The following is a 20,069-nucleotide window of genomic DNA, read 5'->3' as shown; positions in this document are numbered from 1 at the left end:
TTTGTCAATGAACGAAAATCAAGATTATTGAAAAATTCAATGTTAGGTGGAACAATTTGGATGAATGTGGAATGTATGTGGTCCAAGGGAACAAATGTCAACACCGTTTTGATAAAACATGATGTAATTAATATTTGTTTGTACTAGTTTTATGTCTATTTGCGAAGTTAACGTTGACATATTCAATCTCACCAACTTGTTAACGTTGACATATGCAATAATCTCACTAACTAGTTAACATGATGACATATGCGAGAATCTCTCTCTTTTTTTTTTTGAATAAAACATATGCAATATATAATCTCACTAACTACTTAATCCCAAGATCTTGTATCCTATCTTAATACCAACAAATCTCTCTCTATATAATGTAACACACTGAGATAAAAAAAAAAAAAAAAAAAAACAAACCTGAGATGGAGTCCACATATATACAAGCAAAACTCTCTATAACACAAAAAGTCAATTACGTAGACTAAATCAGTGGTAACTAGACTAATAGTTAAACCCTCCTCATACTACATGTATTGGGGTTTTGATATGGTGTGACAAATAAAAGCACATGTACGAATTCAAAGAGTACCTCTTAGATAATGATTATTAGAGAGTTCTTATGATGTGGTTCTTAGGGGAATATAAGAACCCGTCTCGTAACTTTTGACTAAAAATCTAAGACCAACTCCATCCATTAGAACCCATTAGGGATTCTAATGATTAAATTAGTTGGTTTTAATGTGATTTGATAACTTAAGAACCTTGGTTATTAGAATTAATTTTTTGTTCCTCCAATGGGAGAACCCCATAGGGGTTCTTAATTTTTTTTTTTTAATTTTTTTTTGTTTTAGTTAGAATGATTTGAAATAAAAGCAAACATAAAATTTTTAATAAAAATTACATAAAACATATGAAAAATACAAATACAAATCGTAAATGAGAAAAAACCGATTAGTTGAAATCTTGATTTGTTCCAAATTTTTGCCATATATTCTCAACCAAATCAGCTTTCGACTGGTGATGTATTGTTCTATCACGAATTCGATTCCGAATGCTCATCATATTGCCGAGATTTGAAGGCTGTTTGTAGAATACGTGAAATCCACTTCTGAACTTCGGGTTGATTTCAGTTGTGCGAAATTGATAAATCAAACTGAGTGTACCCATCTCGTTCGTCTTCTACGATCATATTATGTAGAATGATATATGCTCTCATTATCTTTCCAATTTTTATTTTATCCCACAAAAGAGCCGGATTTTTGACTATGGCAAATCGAGCTTGCAAGACCCCAAAAGCACGCTCGACATCTTTACGTACAGCTTCTTGATGTGTAGCGAATAAGGATGCTTTCGGACCTTGCGGTAGGGGAATAGATTGGACAAAAGTAGCCCATTTTGGATAAATACCATCTGTGAGATAGTAAGCCAAATGGTACTCGTGTCCGTTGACTATGTAGTTAACTTTTGGAGCTCGACCTTGTAATATATCATAAAAAACCGGTGATCGATCAAGAATATTGATATCGTTTAATGTACCTGGTGGTCCGAAAAACGCGTGCCATATCCAGAGATCTTGTGATGCTACAGCCTCTAAAACAATGGTTGGCTTTCCTGATCCACGTGTATATTGACCTTTCCATGCGATTGGACAATTCTTCCACTCCTAATGCATACAATCGATGCTTCCTATCATCCCGGGAAATCCGCTTATCTCTCCAATATCGAGTAGTCGTTGAAGATCTTCTGGCGTGGGTCTTCTTAGATACTCATCTCCAAATATATTTATGATTCCTTGAACAAAATGTTCCAAGCATAAAAGCGCGGTGGTCTCACCAAGTCGGAGGTATTCGTCGACGGCATCAGCTGGGGAACCATACGCCATCATACGGATAACGGCCATTGCCTTTTGTAACGGAGAGTGACCGAACCTTCCAGTAGCATCTCTTCTTTGTTGAAAGTATGGGATTTCAGCGGAGAGTCGATCAACAATACGCATGAACAAGGGCTTGTTCATTCGAAAACGGCGTCGAAACATGTGAGAAGGATATGTTTCATCTTCACTAAAATAATCGTTCCATAACTGCAAGTGCCCTTGTTCTCGTTGTCTTTCAATGTATGCTCTTTTTTTTTGAGACCTTGATGCTTCTTGACGGGCTTCATTACGAATGCGAAGATTTTCGAATTGTTGATCGAAAATTTGGTCAATCTTTCATCAAATCTTTCATCAAATTCTTCCAAATTATTATAAGAAGATGATGCCATTTAAAGCTTTGGAAACAAAACAAAAAAAAATAGGAAGAGAATTTGTAAAGCTTTGCTCGTGTTGTTGTCGTTTGAATTGTGTTTTGAAGAAGAGAATTTGTTTCTCACAAGTTTATAAAGAAGATCTCATGAGCCATCTTCAAGACATCATCCTCATTCATCCCACTCGATTTAGCTTTAGTTGCAGCTCCATAGCACCCAACAAATTTACAAACACCCTCGTTGATCTTCCCCCACCTTTGTTTACAGTGGGATGGCTCTCTCTTTTGCAAATCAGAGAGCTTTGGGCTTGAAGCAACATAGAAGGCAATCCGTTTCCAAAACGCAATTGTCTTCTGCTCATTGCCCACGACAGGGTCTTTGGATGTGTTTAACCAAGCTCCTATGAGAACGGTATCTTCAGTTGGTGTCCACTTCCTCCTTTCTTTACGGTCAGACACCACAACTTCATCTTCTTTTCCATCATCAGCCCAGTGTGCTCCGAATACAGAGGCATCCGAGGAAGACAAGTCTACACTAGGTTCACGAGTCAGAAAGGAGAAAGAGGTGTTTGGGTGTTGATTGTTTAAGAGGTTTTGAAAGCTACCGGATTGACTAAATTGATCCATATCGAAGAAGAAGGAGATATGAATAATGAAAGAAGAAGCAGATATGAAAAGAGAAGGTGAGATTTGCTCGATTTTAAATGCAAACTTAAGGAGAGTTTAGTGTGTTTTTAATGGCAATCAATGCCTTTACCTATAACTATAACAACAAAGAAAACTAAATGTAATTCCCTTCAACCTAATCAATATCTATCCACGCAACTAACAAACAGCAGCATACAATCAAATCCATTTAATTCAACCTAATAAATATCTAACATCAAAGAGAAAGACAAGAGTAATTACCTATTGCTTTGATGAAGTTGTAGCCGTTTCTGAGAGACTCGTGTGGGTTCCGTAATGAATGAAACACCTCCACTGCCTCTTCCTCACAACACCAACCCTTATACACAGCCAAGAAAGAAAGAACATACTAAAATGTATGAGAAAACAGAGGTTTGAACAGACTAAAAACAAGTAAATCATATATTAAGAACATAACGTTATGTATGAATTTTTAATCATGTTTGAACCATTATATTTTTTTTTTTATTTACACCTAAAACTATTCTATCGCAAAATAAACCATTGATACGATTCAACCACATTCCAATTTCACCCGATATTAATCCAATTACAAGAACACACAAGGATAGCAAAATATTCCAAATTGAGCCGAGATTATTCCAATTTGAGCCGAGATTATTCCAAAGACAATCAGATCACATTCATCAATCTCAAGAACACAAACAAGGATTCTAAAACATGAACCTGATCTAAGATTGTAAAACACATCTCAAAAAGAAAATCAGATCACATGCATCAATATCAAGAACACAAACAAGGATCGCAAAATAGACAGAGAACACAAACAAGGATCGAATGTGATCTTACACTCAGGATGAGAAATGTCGGTGAAACCCAACAAGACGGAGCTGCCGGAAGAGAAGCTTCGTGGAGGAAGTGGACGCGAAACCCATCACGACGGCGAAGGCGGACCGATCGACAGAGAACACGGTTCGACAGCGAAGCAATAGTGAGACAGACGACGGTGTCATCGACGAGCAAGAGAGCCGACGGACTGACAGAGAAGATGGAACGACGGAGATAAAGGAGAGTCCGACAGCGAAGATCGACTTGAGAGAGACGATGGAACGACGGAGATAAAGGAGAGTCCGACAGCGAAGATCGACTTGAGAGAGACGACGGAGACTCCGAGAAAAAAATACAGAACTACGCTTTCGGACTCGACCCCGACGAAGAAAGAGAGACAAAACTGGTGCGGTGCAATGAGAGCATGCCACGTATGCGCCTCTTATCAGCTCCAAAAAGGCCAAAATAAGGGACAGTTCTGTTATTTTTTGGGCTTTTTGATTTAATTTTTTTTCGCTTTTGGGTTAGGAGCCTTAGAGCATATGCAATGGTGTGCTCCACCAATGAATCCTTAGCATTATTTTATTAATATTCTTTTTTTTTGAATAGTTAAGGATTGGAATAAAAAATGGTCGTCCAATGGTGTGTCTGAAGATGGAGTCCTTAGCAATAATAATAAAAAAAATTAAATTGAAATTGAAATTTTGTTAATTGCATAACTAAAAATAAAGATACAATGATGAAAGGAAAAGATACACAAATTATTAATCTTCATCACCAAATTTGTTCCAAATATTTTCGATTAAATCATTCTTCAATCGTTCATGCATATGCCTATCACGAAGATCATTCCGATTGGGAAACAAATTATTCATATTTGTAGGCCTCTTGGTTTCGACCTCTGAACTTCTGGTGACGTCTCCTTCTTCAAATTCTTCTGCATCGTACCGGCTGTAACCATCTCGTTCATTTTCAACTATCATATTGTGTTGTATGATACACGCTCTCATAATCTTCCCTATCTTTTCTTTGTCCAATGTACGAACCGGGTTTTTCATAATCGCAAATCGAGCTTGCAATACTCCAAAAGCCCGCTCCACATCTTTTCGGGCTGCTTCTTGCACTTTAGCAAATAACTCTTGTTTCGGAGATTGAGGGAGTGTGATAGATTGGATAAATGTTGACCATTTGAGATATATACCGTCTGTGAGGTAGTATGCCAACTTATACATGTGTCCGTTGACCACATACCTTAACCTGGGAGCTCGACCTTCTAAAATATCATCAAATACAGGAGACCGATCAAGGACATTAATATCATTTAATGTACCCGGAGGACCAAAAAAGGCGTGCCAGATCCAAAGATCTTGTGAAGCTACAGCCTCTAGGACAATTGTCGGTTTTGATGATCCACGTGCGTACTGTCCTTTCCAAGCGGTTGGGCAATTTTTCCACTCCCAATGCATACAGTCAATGCTCCCGACCATCCCAGGAAACCCTCGTTTCTCTCCAATATCGAGTAGTCGTTGAAGATCCTCCGGTGTGGGTCCTCGTAGATACTCTTCTCCAAATAATTGTATTATTCCGTCAGTGAAATTATGTAAACAAGAAAGTTCAGTGCTCTCACCAAGTCGGAGATACTCGCCAACCGTGTCGGCCGCAGAACCATAAGCAAGCATACGAATTGCTGCCGTACATTTTTGTAATGGAGAAAGACCCAACCTCCCGGTTGCATCTCTTCTTTGCTGAAAGAATGGAAACCACTCTGATAGGCCATGGACAATACGCAAGAATAATTCCTTATTCATGCGAAAACGGCGTCTGAATAAATGTGGGGCGAATGTACAATCTTCGCTGAAGTAGTCATTCCATAAGTGGTCGTGTCCTCCTTCGCGGTTTCGTTCAACATAAGCACGTGTTCTTTGCGGTATGGATTGGGCCTCCACTATGTTGTTGAAAGTATCTTCGAATATTTCATCGAAAACTTCGTCCAATCTCTCTTCGAATTCATAAGATGAAGATGACATTTCTATGTATCCTGTTTGAAAAATAAAAATATTGTATAAATTTTTAATATATTAGTTCAAATTATGTACAGTTTTTTTTTAAAAAGGTAACAGTTATCTATGAGCTAAATTTTTACCTTGTTCAATTAATTTCATACAAGTAAAAACAATGGCTGAAATTATAATTAATAATTGAATTACTACAAGTTTGAATACACGTTTTGATAGAAGTTTAATACAAATTTTAGTAGAAATTTTTGATAGAAGTTTAATACAAATTTTACTACAACTTTTTATACAAGTTTTACTAGAAGTTCTGATACATGTTTTGATACGAGTTTTAATACAAGTTGTACTACAAGTTTTGATACAAGTTTGATACAAGTTTAATCTAATATAAGAGAAGCATATAAATGAATAATAATGCAGTTACCTAATAGTGAAAGCAGTAATGAGACCGATATTACAAATTGTTCGAGATTACAGTTGTGGCAACGAGAGTTGTAGCCACCAGAGTACAACAAGATTTTATAGTAGTAGCAAAAGAGAAGAAAAGGAAACAACTTCGAGTTCAGAGAAACAAAGCAAAAGAGATAACTAGCTAAAGAAGCAAAGAGAGATACTTAAACTGAAACACAAGAACCCGTGACTTGGCTCACATGCGGTACTACAACTTTCACAACTCCGTGACTTCGTCCTTGTGAGTTACTGCTGAACCTGAAACAACACAAAAGACAAGAGTTAGTATAAAGCATAAAAGGACAACGCACAAAAGCAGAACGCACATGTAACAAAAGCAATACGCACATGTAACTAAAGCAACTACCCAATACACACATTAAAACCTTACTATCATCCTAAGATGTTAGAGATGACTCCATCTCAGAGAGTGGATCTCTCTTGGCAAGTAAACGATCCAGAATTTTCTGCTTTTGGAGTTTATCCTTCATCTCTAATATGGCCTGTAGCTGTGACATCTCTTCTTCCGTGCCATTCTTCTTCCTCTTCCCAGCAGCTTTAGCAGCTTTGACATCCATTGGTCTAGCCTCAGGTTCTCCAACTTCATCTTCTCTATCAACGTCCACCACATGTTTTCACTTGTCCTTCCCACCGTCTTTAGAAACATAGGTTGAGCACCATTTCTGGTCATTCGTCAGCTCCCTCCACCCATGTTCAAGATTGAACTTGTAACCGTAAGCATCACAGAAATTGTCGAGGGCAGCTTTCATCACATCATCATCATTTTGGCCACTTCTCTGCTCCCTCAAAGCTGCATCATAGCATCCTACGAATTTACTCACTTGCTCGTTAATCCTAGCCCACCTCTGCTTGCACTGGCGAAGCTCTCTAGGTAATATCCCAACAAGGAGAGGGCTTGCGTTGTAGTAGTCCAAAATCCTCTTCCAGAAATTTTGGGCTTTCTGGTCATTGCTGACTACAGCGTCTTTGCTGGTGTTAAGCCACGCACTAATCAAGATTTTATCCTCTCTAGGGGACCATTTCCTCCTCTCCTTGATAGTGGGCTCGACACCAGACTCGACAGGAGACTCACCAGGACCTTGACTACCGAACCAAGCAGGTTCGGGTGACTCAAGGTCAACTGAACATTGACTATACAAAAGATTAACATACCCAGTTGTATCATTCATGTTTAGAGGATGGTCTGCGTCACTCTATTAGCAACACAGGCCCTTAAGTAAGCGAAGTAGATGTAAAAAACATTTATGTTCGGAGTACTTTGGCAGATAGAAAGTAAACTAGCATTTAAGCACCAATCAAATCATCCTAATAAGTTCTCTACTGCTAACTTTTAAAACCTATCAAATCTAAGGAGTTAGGAAGCAAAGTACCATTAAATCATCCTAATATGTTTTTTTTATTCAAAGACAATATCTAAACTATACGCAAACTTAAAAAACAGTGAAGTGTTGGTTTTTATTAAGCAGCAGCAAGATCGTACCTGGCAAGACAATCTCGAGTTGAGACGTTGTGGCTTAAATCCTCCAAAGCTCTTCCTGAAAACACATAACAGAAAAGAGTTACAAGTATTTTTTTATTCAAATAAATTACCTAAACTAAGGATAGTAACTTACCAGCACAAAATCATGACCGTTATTACCATGACCAGTAGACAAACTCCCTTTGCAACCCCTGAATTGTTCTTACGTAACAAACCAATGGTCTTCTCTAGCTTTGCCACCTTCTGGTCAGTCTCAAAGAATTGATCCTTGAGCAGCCTGATTTTTCTCTGAACGTCACACATCTCCTCCATGATCGCCACATCCCACCACTTCCAAATGTGACAGTCTCCATCGTCAATGTTGACGCACGAGAAGTACCTTCTGCCTGGATCTCTAGGAGTGTACGAAGTTTCAACAACTGGCTCAGCACCACAATAGCATGTCGTCGGGATGCCTTCATCTGCCTCAGGTTGCAGTGGGTACTGAACCGGCTCTTCAATTGTGTAGCTACTCTCAGCTTCATCCGCGTAGGCTTCACCTTCTGCTAAGAGTAGGGAGGTCATGTCAAACTCCGAAGATGAAGAAGGCTGGCTGTAGCTATAGTCTTGTCCCATGGTTGGTTGACCTGAAAAAAAAAAGATAATTTGTAAGCAAAGAAGAAGGATTATTAAAGAGCAATAAGACTACAGAGCAACAAAACAGAATAACGAGAACGAGAACTAATAAAACAAGATAGGCAACACTACAGAGGGCATCCAAGATTGAGTTTTCGACTTTAACAGACAACAAGATAAGAATAGCCAAACCATACAGATACGCAAACTAAAAACCAAACACATATAAACCGTAATAAGAAAACAAATAGACGTTCAAATCGATTGAAAACAAATTGGTGTTTCGAAACCGAAATCGAAACATGTTTAAGAACAAATACGAAGATCCCTTAGATTGAAACCGAGAACGTTTTGAATAAGTTGAAGCCAAAAGAACCGGAAATCAATTGAAAACCCAAAATTTTTTTGAAACCCTAAATCGAAAGTATCCCCAAATCGATTGAAACGGAAAACGAACCCTAAATTGAGACGATAACATCATAAAACCTAGTTTAAGCATTAGATCGACCACAGAAGACAACGATTTACCTTGGATCTTCGTGGAAGAACACGATCGAGGAACCACAACGATATCGCCTTTTCGTCGAGAGCTTTGTTTTTTTTTCCTCGGCTTCGGTTGAATGATTTTTTTTTCCCAAAACAAAACACATATGCGACCCAGCCCTATCACCCTCCGCCACGTGCACAAGGATCAAGTCCTTCGACTCCTTATCTACGGACTCATCCTTAGTTATCTTAACCTAAATATTATTATAAAATTGCATAATACATCGGTTTAGCGGCTAAGGACTCCCAACGTGCCTCCGTTGCGGTTGGTGTTAGAAGAACTCACCGATGGACCTGCTCTAATAACCGGTTATTAAATAAGCTTCGTAGACCAACCCTACCTACAAGATCGATCAACTAGAAAAAGAAGAGTATATAACATCATTTATTATTGTAAGACAACTATTAGAGTTCAATTATTTTACATTTTAAAAATAGAAAGAAATCGTTGGAAACTAAAAATATATGGGATATTGTATTTGCCTTCACTTCATTATCTATCCACGGATCGCGTGGTGCGACGTTTCGGGACGCCACGTCATATATATAAGGAGGAGAAAATATTTGGCGGGTTCTATAATAAAGGCGGCCAGAGGAGGAGTTCGCACGTCTCCATATTATCGGAGAGCAATCTAGAAGCCCTCCAAAAATAAAAATAAAAATAAAATACTAGGCGATGGCGATTGTAGGCACCAAATTTACTAGATAGGCATATTTGATATGTAAAGCAAAAAAAAAAAAATTACAAATAACATGAATAAAAAATACAACAAAATAATACCGTAGTTTGAAAAGAACTAGGTTGAAGCAGAGTCGAGATTAGATCTCTTTCCTTAATCCTTTAAACGCCCGTAGTGTGCCGGTTTGATACGTTTAAGAATCCCAGGATACAACTGCCTATATCTTCAGTCTCACAGCACTTGAGAACCAAAGCCTGTCGAACCTATTTCTATGTTATACTCTCAGACACAAAAAGAAAAAATAGGAGAAAGTGGTTTTGTTTGTATTAGATATCTCTAGAATGAGAAGAGCATGGCTTTATATAGCCTCATAAAATAACGTGCATCACAAAGCACTAAATGGAGATTTTAATTTTGATTCTATTATGAAATCATGGGCTGTATTGATTCTCCATATGTTACAGCATTGAATCCAAAATCAAATTCATTATTGGTCAAAGACGTTAGTCAAAGACGAGAGACAAAGAGATCTTTTGCTTTATTATTTGTAAGATAATTAGCAATAGACTTTGGGCTAAGCAAATAAATCTCAGTCCAGCCCAAACATCTCTTTTCTTAACACACCAAAGTGTTTACAAAGTTTTTTATAACTTTGTTATAACTTCTCCATTTTAAACACAAGAGGTTTCTTACCTCATAATTCTAATATAGATATTTTACAAATAATCTATTTTAGACTTTCATTTCTCATTCAAACGAACTTCGTTTTTGATATATGATTACACTATACCATAGTGCTCATAACAATGAATCCTACGATTCCACAATCCGGTCATTTCGACAATCAAATTGCTCGAAAAATTCACCGGAATATTGGCCATAGCCATTTGTCCAAAAAACAGTTCCAACAGCGATGGCGATCAAGGACGTGGCGGCGGACGACGATATCGATGCATCTCTTCCGCTACTGAATTCTCCTTCTTCCGGGGACAGAACGTCGGCTATTCAGACGCTCGGAAACATTATAGTCTCTATCGTCGGTACAGGCGTCCTTGGCCTCCCTTACGCATTTCGCGTCGCTGGATGGTTCGCGGGCTCTCTCGGCGTCATTATCATCGGTTTCGCAACATATTACTCCATGCTCCTCCTCGTTAGTTCCTTTCTCCCTCATTGATCTTCTTCACCTGAAATGAAATTCTATTTGGTTTTCTATGGTAGCATATTAATCCTGAGAGAAGTTGATTTCTCTCTTGCAATTATCAAAATTGTTCATGATCTCCTAAAATCATATCACAATCTACAAAAAAAAAAAAAAAAAAAACAATTTACAGTAGAACCTCTATAAATTAATAGTCGATAAATTAATAATTTCTATAAATTAATAAATTTCGCCGGTTCTAACTTGCTGGTTCAAAATTTGTAAGATAATAATTTTTAGAAAATTCTATGTAAATACATGGTCCCATTAAAATTATAAATTAATAATTTATATGTATTCATATTTTATATAAGTAAGAACCTATTATTATATTATTTTTTTATATTCACAATGGAATTATCTTTATATTTTTTTAATACTTAATATATTTTTGATGAGATTTAATAATATTATATTTAAAACCACATTTAAGTTCTATGCAATATATATTATATACATCGAATAATATAATAAAATTAATATAAATGTCAAATTTAAAAAAATAACAATTAATGTCTATATAATAAAATCAAATATTTTTCTTATTTTAGAATAAATATATCTTATAATAAGAAATTTAAATAAAGAAATTTTTGTAAATTAATATCTCTATAAATTAATAAAATTTTAAAGTCATAACATTATTAATTTATAGAGGTTTTACTGTAGATGATTGGTTGAGATATAGATTGATATATAACCTTCAAACGTTTCGAAGAAAATGTTATATGCATTAGCAGTGGTACTCTGTAGATATATGGGGTTTAAACTTTTTTTTTTTTTTTTTGTGTAAACCAAGCAGTGGTACTCTGATGGCAGAGAAGAACTCGGGACAAAACCTAAATCCATTCTACATGTATTAATTGTTATTACTGATTTTCCAAACGAAGATGGAATTAAGTTCATTAGAAAATTTCCAAACGAAGATAAAATTAGGTTTACTAGAAAACTGGAATCATGTTAGTCGTTGGTATTGTCCCTTGAAAATCAATGGAGCTTCGGCTTAAATCTTCTTAAATCGGCTTAAAACATTTTTTGTTGTAGTTGTAATTAGGGTTATTCTTGGGCATGTAGGTCACCAACCAATATAAATTAGTTATTTCATATTTAGTATTTTTTTAAAAAAGAAATAAAATATTGTTAATTTATATCATAATTTTAAAATAATAAAGTAAAATAAATAAAAAATAGTACTAGTTGCAAAAAAAAAACTTAAAAAAAATATTTTTAACGCCATCAGCAAAACACTAAACCCTAAATCGTAAACCCTAAACCCTAAATTATAAATCCTAAACTCTTGAATAAACCATAAACTCTTGAATAAATTCTAAATCCTAAATCAAAAAATCAAAAACACTAAACACTAAATCTTAAAAATACTAAATCCAAGGGTTTAAATGTTAGGATTAAGGGTTTAGTGTTTTTAACATTTAGTGTTTATTGTTTTTGATTTAAGATTTAGGATTTATCCAAGGTTTATGGTTTACCCAAGGGTTTCGGGTTTACCAAAGGGTTTAGGGTTTAGAATTTAGGGTTTAGTGTTTTTAAGATTTAGCGTTTATTGTTTTTGATTTAAGATTTATGATTTGTCCAAGGTTTATTGTTTACCTAAGGGTTTAGGATTTACCAAAGGGTTTATGGTTTAGAATTTAGGATTTAGGGTTTAGGGTTTAGTATTTTGCTAACGGCGTTGAAAATATTTTTAAAAAAATTCTTTTTTTTTCAACAAGTACTATTTTTTATTTTTTTTTTATGTTTTTTTATTTTAGTATCATGATATATTGACAATATTTTGTTTCTTTTTTTTAAAAGATACTGAATATGAAATAACTAATTTCTATTAGTTGGTGAAACTACGTGGTAATTGTATGAGTTGTATTTCTAGAATAAAAAAAAAAACAAAAATATTCAGTTATAATTTTTATTTTTTTTTTGTTTTAAAATTAATATAAAATTGATAATTTTAAAGCTGAAAAAAAATTGGAACTGTAGACAAAAATTAAATGCAGTTTTTTGTATAGTCTTCACTAAAACACTCTGGATTAATGTTTTTGATATATGTATTGCAGATTCAGTGCAGAGATAAGCTAGAATCAGAAGAAGGACAAGAAGATTCAAAAACGTATGGTGACTTAGGATTCAAATGCATGGGAACAAAAGGTCGATACCTGACCGAGTTCCTCATATTCACTGCTCAATGCGGTGGATCAGTAGCGTATCTAGTGTTCATAGGACGTAACCTCTCATCCATATTCAGCTCATATGGATTAACCATGGTCTCTTTCATCTTGATTCTGGTTCCAATCGAGGTTGCATTATCATGGATCACTTCTTTATCAGCTCTCTCGCCTTTCAGCATCTTTGCCGATATATGCAACATCATAGCCATGTGTTTCGTCGTGAAAGAAAACGTGGAGATGGTGGTTGGTGGAGACTTCTCGTTTAGTGACAGAACAGCTATTGCGTCTACCGTTGGTGGTTTACCGTTCGCAGGAGGAGTTGCTGTGTTTTGTTTTGAAGGTTTTGCAATGACGCTGGCTCTTGAAGGGTCTATGAGGGAGAGAGAATCTTTCCCTAAGTTGTTAGGTAAAGTGCTTGCTGGGATTACGTTTGTCTACGTGTTGTTTGGGTTTTGTGGTTATATGGCTTATGGAGATGAAACTAAGGATATCATCACGCTTAACCTCCCAAATAATTGGTCTGCCATCGCAGTGCAGGTAAAAACTATGCCATTCCAAATGTTTTTGATGCTTTGTATAGACTATATTTCTCGTATATCATCATTATGGTTGTCGTCGTATGCTCTGTCTTGGTTAAGAGTGCTACTTGAACAGTTAAGAATCTTACCTTTTACTCTTTATATTTCATATTAGAAGATGTTTTAGACCAATGCATATATATATTAAGAAATCTAAAAGTAACACAAAAATATAATTCAATATAATTTATTTAGTTATAAATGAGAATCTTAAAAATAAAAATATAATTCAATATAATTTATTTAGTTATAAATGAGAATATTACAAATATAATTAGTTATATAGCTTTTAAAAAAGATAAAGTTACCTAGATATGTCAAAATATCTTATATTATGAAACAACTAAAATCATGTATATTGAGGGAGTAATAAATGCCTTTTTGGGTTTGAACAGATTGGCTTATGTGTGGGATTGACGTTTACATTCCCGATCATGGTACATCCGCTTAACGAGATCATAGAGCAGAAACTGAAAAGGATCGAGTGCCTTCAAAAGCATCGTCGTCATCATCATCATCACGAGACAAGTTCAGTCTCCAAATATGTAATCTTCACCACGAGGATGCTTTTGGTGGTAGGACTCGCAGGAATCGCGTCCCTAGTCCCGGGGTTTGGTACATTTGCATCTCTGGTTGGAAGTACAGTGTGTGCACTCATTTCATTTGTGTTACCTGCTTCCTATCACCTCACGCTGCTCGGTCCATCGCTAAATCTATGGAACAAATCTGTTGATGTGTTCATCGTGATTTGCGGGTTGCTCTTTGCTGTCTATGGTACATACAACACCGTCGCTGGATTGTAAAACAAGAAAACAAGTGAATCTGTGTAAAACGAAGACATCCAACGAATTTACATGAAGCTATCCACTGTTGTATGATCATTTAATTGGGTGTCAATAGAAATGGTGACAACATATTGTTTTGCTAGTTCCCGCGAAAGCATGATTGGTTGTATTTAAATATTTACTTGGACAGACATAGATCATCACACAAACTATACACAAGTATACAGTCTTTATATAAGTCTATAACCAACTGTCTCAAAGAATGTCTTTTCGATTAGACTTATTTTAAGACACACGAAGACAGCACTAAGACATCACTGATTTTATTAGAGAGCGAAGATTCTAAAGCAATACGGCGTCAGATGTTGCTATGGCTTTAATTTATCGGTTCCAAAGCAAAATAATTTCAATGTAATGGATATTTATAACAAAGCATGTCTCATGCAGCGAAAGTGTTTGGAACGGATTGCGATGTAACTGATGGATCGCATCCAATGATCTTTTTAGAAAAAAACGAGATTTACTCACAAGAATTGAAAACCACAAGAAAGATCATAAAATACCTAGAATGAAGTGGAGGAAAGTTAGCGAATCAGTATGTCATACTAATGCGGTAGGAAGCATCGTATTACTGTTGTCTCGGTTAAAAATTCTTCTTAATAACATGTTTGATGTAACGCATGTTTCATGTAATATGTTACGTTGATCTGATATCAATAAAGTTATTATGTTAAGAAAAAAAAGACACAAGTGTATATTTAGGGGTTTGTTGCCCATATAGTTTTGTTGATTAATATGATATGCAAAAATAATGAGCATCAAGATGCTATTTAGGAATAAAGTTATCTGATTATTTTATACTTTTGAAATATCAAATTACAATTTTGATAAATAGATTAAAGTTTCAAAAATAGGATAAGTTTTTTTTAAAAAAAAATAGTGAATATACAATGTTAAAAGTAAAGTAACCATAAAACATACAATGAAAAAACAAAATTTTAAAAGAAATTAGTGAACTTAATTATACTTCATATAAATGTTAACGTGCTTTCCCTGTAAAAATGTTATTTTCATCTTATTCATTTAAATTGTTAGCATTTTATATAAACTAAACTATGATGGCAACATTTAAGTTTCCAAACATTCGTATTAATCTCGTGAGCTTATAACCAACATATAAGCGACATGTATCGTCAAGTTCTAAAATTAAAGATGGTCAAGCTCAATGACATATCAAGAAATATTTGATATGTTAAACGTATAAAATAAGATTCAAGAAGATATAGTGAAAATATGGTATCAAAGATGGGTGATGCTAAAAAGTTAAATATCCATATATTACTCTACATTTATCAATATGCCATTTTAAGTTAATTTTGAATAATGAAGACAGTACTAGCTAGGTTTCAATGATAGCATTTAAAAATGTAAAATGATAGTATTTTTTTACTATAAAAGTGTTATCTACAATAAACAATATTTAAAAAATTTATTATTCATTTATCTATATCACTAAAACAACTAAATGAAATACTCAGCAGTCATTAATACTTTTAATGTAGTATGAATCCTATCCATGTTTATCATCTCTTCTTCTGTTTACCCTTCATTAAACTATTAACTAAATTTCAGTTGAATCGTATAATAGTAAGAATTTTATTTTTTTTTTCCGTCTAAAGGATTTTAATATTAAAAGAGATGGGTCAAGCCCAATACAAACCTAGTGCCCAACAAACCTAATTCCTCAATTGGGCCTAAACATACGGTCCAACTTGATAGAAACCCTAGAGACCAAACGAGATGGGCACGGCCGCCTCGCAAATCCGTCTTTTTGCTGCTTGGACACATGTTGCAATCCTCGCCGTCAAGGGTACACACGTCGCGAGATCTTCGCGTCACCACCGCTTCTCGTCGTCGCCGGAGATCCCACCATCGGATCACCCAAGCCAGACCGGAACTCCATCGTTCCGTCAAACCTTCACCTCAGACCATCTTTGGGACTCTAGAAACTGGAGAGAATCGATCGCCGTAGCGAGATCTCATCCACCACCTTAAACTGCAATCCCCAAAAGAAAGCATCGCATACACCAACACCCTTTCCGCCGGAGCACTTCACTCTCGCCCGACAAACACACTCAAACCGAAACGAAATACAAAAAACAGAAAGAAACAGACAACTGAGATAAAAACTGAACCCTAAAGAGTAGGGACCAAAATCCGGCGACGCAAGGCTGTAGGAGCCCTCATCCCCCCGGACACTAGAGCCGATGACGACGGAACTGAGGAAGCTTCCCCGCCACAGAGACAAAAGACCGGCGCCGACGGATCTGTGAGAGCATCCACCTCTCGGAGAAATTACTCAAAACACTACGGTCTTAACCACGGCGGGTCCTGGCGACGGCACGGACGCTTACGCGCCAGCCGACCGCCGAACCCCTCTGCGTTCTCTCTTTCTCTCTCTAAGTGATGAGAGAATCCTTTACACACTTAAACTGGTGGTTAGGTTTCACTTTCTTTGACCGCAGTAAGAATTTAATTACTGTCATGAAAAAATTGACCGAAAAAGAAAATTAATGTGTTCCTCAGATAAATGGTTGCTCGTTTCTATCATTGACTATAGAGTCATAAATGTTTCATGTCTTGGTCTTTGGAATTAAATGTCGTTGAAGACACAATGTAGGAAATATTTTAAATATTTTTCTATGCTATTCTTTATTTAGAAAAAAATAGAGGGGAGTCAAAAGTTTCACCTTCATATATATAAATACTACATGGATTCTGAGTAAACTTCCATGCTTGGTAATCTTACCTCCAAACAATAAAAATAATTGGCTTGATTTAAATAACATTGCAATGTCGAGTAATGCATTATCCTCAAAACATTCCATTGGCATCGATTTGAACTCAAGCCCATCCATGGAAGAGCCTGAACAAAATGTTGATCACTTGGTTGAAGATCTAGGTAAACTAAATCACAATATTTATTAATAAATATAAGATGTAATTAAATATGTCATAATGATAATTTTTATATTCTAAATTATTTATCTATAGATATACGTTTCCAGTAGACCAGTACTTTAGCCTAATATCTTAACCAAGCAGACAAACTTACGTAAATAGTTTCATTTATAAAACTAATGAATTAAAGCATGCATATAAGAATATTATATACATCTTTTGACCTTTTTTAGATAGCTGCATGACACACTCGTTGGAACGTGGAAACTATAATGAGTTGGATTGTAATACTAGAAATTCATTTTTTTTTTAAAATTTGGGTTTAACTATTTTGTATCAGCGCCAGTCGAAGCTGATTATGTCATTGATTTGAACTCAAGCCCACCCATGGAAGAGCCTGAACAAAATGTTGATCACTTGGTTGAAGATCCAGGTAAACTAAATCACAATATTTATTAATAAATATAAGATGTAATTAAATATGTCATAATGACAGTTTTCATATTCTAAATTATTTATCTATAGATATACGTTTCCAGTACTTTAGCCTAATATCTTAATCAAACAGACAAATTTACGTAATAGTTTCATTTATAAAACTAATGAATTAAAGCATGCATATAAGAATATTATATACATCTATTGACCTTTTTTAGATCGCTGCATGGCACACTCGTAGGAACGTGGAAACTATAATCAGTTGGATTGTAGTAGTAGAAATTCATTTTTTTTAATTTGGGTTTAACTATTTTATATCAACGCCAGTCGAAGCTGATTATGTCATCAATTTGAACTCAAGCCCACCCATGGAAGACCCTGAACAAAATGTTAATCACTTGGTTGAAGTTCCAGGTAAACTAAATCACAATATTTATTTAATAAATATAAGATGTAATGAAATGTGCTATAATGACAATTTTCATATTCTAAATTATTAATCTACAGATATACGTTTACAGTACTTGAACCTAATATCTTAATCAAACAAATCAATTTATGTAAATAGTTTCATTTATAAAACTAATGAATAAAAGCATGCATATAGCCATATAGGAATATTGTAAACATCTATTGACCCTTTTTAGATCGCTGCATGGAACACTCATATGAACATGTAAACTATAATGAGTTGGATTGTAATATTAGAAATTCATTTTTTAATTTCGGTTTAACTATTTTGTATAAGCGCCAGTCGAAGCTGATTATGTCATCGATTTGAACTCAAGCCCACCGATGGAAGAGCCTGAACAAAATGTTGATCACTTGGTTGAAGATCCAGGTAAACTAAATCACAATATTTATTTAATAAATCTAAGATGTAATGAAATATGTTATAATGACAATTTTCATATTCTAAATTATTTATCTATAGATATACGTTTACAGTGCTTTAACATAATATCTCAAAGAAATAAATTTACTTAAATAGTTTCATTTATAAAACTAATGAATAAAAGCATGCATATAGCCATATAGGAATATTGTAAACATCTATTGACCCTTTTTAGAGCGTTGCATAGAACACTCATATGAACATGGAAACTATAATGAATTGGATTGTAATATTAGAAATTCATTTTTTAATTCCGGTTTAACTATTTTGTATAAGCGCCAGTCGAAGCTGATTATGTCATCGATTTGAACTCAAGCCCACCCATGGAAGAGCCTGAACAAAATGTTGATCACTTGGTTGAAGATCCAGGTAAACTAAATCAAAATATTTTTTAATGAATCTAAGATGTGATGGAATATGTTATAATGACAATTTTTTCATATTCTAAATTATTTATCTATAGATATACGTTTCCAGTGCTTTAACATAATTAAGATCTCAAACAAATAAATTTACGTAAATTGTTTCATTTATAGAAATAATGAATTAAAGCATGCATATAAGAATATTGTATACATCTATTGATGACCCTTTTTAGATCGTTGCATATGGAACACTAGTAGGAACTTGGAACTATAATGAGTTGGATTGTAATATTAGAAATTCATTTTTTAATCTGGGTTTAACTATTTTGTAATCAGCGCCAGTCGAAGCTGATAATGTCATCGATTTGAACTCAAGCCCACCGATGGAAGAGCCTGAACAAAATGTTGATCACTTGGTTGAAGATCCAGGTAAACTAAATCACAATATTTATTTAATAAAATCTATGATGTAATTAAATATGTCATAATGAAAATTTTCATATTCTAAATTGTTTATCTATAGATCTACCTTTACAGTATTTTAACCTAATATCTTAATCAAACAAATAAATTTACGTAAATAGTTTCATTAAACTTATGAATAGACCTATTGTATACATCCATTTTTAGATCGTTACCTGAAACACTAGTAGGAACGTGGACACTATAATGAGTTGGATTGTTATAGTAGAAAGTCATATTTAAATTTGGGTTTAACTATTTTGTACCAGCGCCAATGGAAGCTGAAAATGTTAGTGGCCTCCGTAAGAGGAAAAAGAAATTGACTATTCGTCAAAAAGAGTTAATTTTCTATGCTTTGTGGGAAAGGAGTTCATACGGAAAACTGCGAAGGAATGCCACAAAAGAGGTATCGGAAATGTTTTCATTTCATATTCGAACTGTTCAAAAGATATGGAAAGAAGCTAAAGAGAATCCTGGTGTTTTCAGCCATATGTGCAAAAAAGTGTAAAATTAAATCATTACAAATGTTGGATGAAACCCTGGAGATTCGCTATGAAGAACATATTTTAGTATATCATTAATTATATTGCTTTAATAATTGAAGATAAAATAAAGAAGCAAAAATTTTGTTTTTGTTTTTCTATATTGAACCTTTGTTGTGTGCTTCATAAAGCAGATATACATTGA

At 34.7% G+C, this 20,069-nt stretch overlaps 4 protein-coding genes and 1 pseudogene across 5 annotated transcripts; 1 reads left to right on the top strand and 4 right to left on the bottom strand.

Annotated features, from left to right (window-relative positions):
* Nucleotides 1-400: 400 nt before the first annotated feature.
* LOC125587899 lies at nt 401-2,229 on the bottom strand (annotated as a pseudogene).
* A 131-nt stretch (nt 2,230-2,360) lies between these two features.
* On the bottom strand, nt 2,361-2,864 carry LOC106454167 (glutathione S-transferase T3-like). The gene has a single exon (XM_013896330.1). It carries the CDS (start codon nt 2,862-2,864, stop codon nt 2,361-2,363), a length of 504 nt encoding a protein of 167 aa, XP_013751784.1.
* A 1,542-nt stretch (nt 2,865-4,406) lies between these two features.
* On the bottom strand, nt 4,407-9,121 carry LOC106454168 (uncharacterized protein At1g43920, Chloroplastic-like). 2 transcript variants are annotated; one of them, XM_048759248.1, is made up of 3 exons: nt 8,823-9,121; nt 7,813-8,305; nt 4,407-7,734 (listed from the first exon to the last, which is right to left on the bottom strand). In XM_048759248.1, exon 3 carries the CDS (start codon nt 5,738-5,740, stop codon nt 4,478-4,480), a length of 1,263 nt encoding a protein of 420 aa, XP_048615205.1. In that variant the 5' UTR covers nt 5,741-7,734; nt 7,813-8,305; nt 8,823-9,121; the 3' UTR covers nt 4,407-4,477. The 2 variants fall into 2 exon arrangements, with proteins under 2 accessions (XP_048615205.1, XP_048615206.1); XM_048759249.1 differs by having other exon boundaries at nt 8,823-9,064.
* Nucleotides 6,814-7,368, bottom strand: LOC125587344 (glutathione S-transferase T3-like). Its single transcript, XM_048757606.1, has one exon. It carries the CDS (start codon nt 7,366-7,368, stop codon nt 6,814-6,816), a length of 555 nt encoding a protein of 184 aa, XP_048613563.1.
* Nucleotides 9,122-9,876: 755 nt separating the features above from the next.
* Nucleotides 9,877-14,515, top strand: LOC106345504 (amino acid transporter ANT1-like). The gene is made up of 3 exons (XM_013784705.3): nt 9,877-10,670; nt 12,788-13,435; nt 13,872-14,515. The coding sequence occupies exons 1-3, from the start codon at nt 10,434-10,436 to the stop codon at nt 14,277-14,279; spliced, it is 1,293 nt and encodes a 430-aa protein (XP_013640159.1). The 5' UTR covers nt 9,877-10,433; the 3' UTR covers nt 14,280-14,515.
* The last annotated feature ends 5,554 nt before the right edge of the window (nt 14,516-20,069 follow it).

Source organism: Brassica napus, chromosome C5 (assembly GCF_020379485.1).
Source record: "Brassica napus cultivar Da-Ae chromosome C5, Da-Ae, whole genome shotgun sequence".
Taxonomy (NCBI): domain Eukaryota; kingdom Viridiplantae; phylum Streptophyta; class Magnoliopsida; order Brassicales; family Brassicaceae; genus Brassica; species Brassica napus.
The sequence above is the reverse complement of the archived record's forward strand: the minus strand, read 5'-3'. Positions and strand labels throughout refer to the sequence as shown.

Excerpts from the sequence above, each read along its gene's own strand:
- LOC106454168 (XM_048759248.1), bottom strand. The coding sequence starts at position 5,740 with ATGTCATCTTCATCTTATGAATTCGAAGAGAGATTGGACGAAGTTTTC.
- LOC106345504 (XM_013784705.3), top strand. The coding sequence starts at position 10,434 with ATGGCGATCAAGGACGTGGCGGCGGACGACGATATCGATGCATCTCTT. Across the intron at positions 10,671-12,787 it reads ATTACTCCATGCTCCTCCTC|ATTCAGTGCAGAGATAAGCT; the intron begins GTTAGTTCCTTT and ends TATGTATTGCAG. Across the intron at positions 13,436-13,871 it reads GGTCTGCCATCGCAGTGCAG|ATTGGCTTATGTGTGGGATT; the intron begins GTAAAAACTATG and ends GGGTTTGAACAG.
- LOC125587344 (XM_048757606.1), bottom strand. The coding sequence starts at position 7,368 with ATGAATGATACAACTGGGTATGTTAATCTTTTGTATAGTCAATGTTCA.
- LOC106454167 (XM_013896330.1), bottom strand. The coding sequence starts at position 2,864 with ATGGATCAATTTAGTCAATCCGGTAGCTTTCAAAACCTCTTAAACAAT.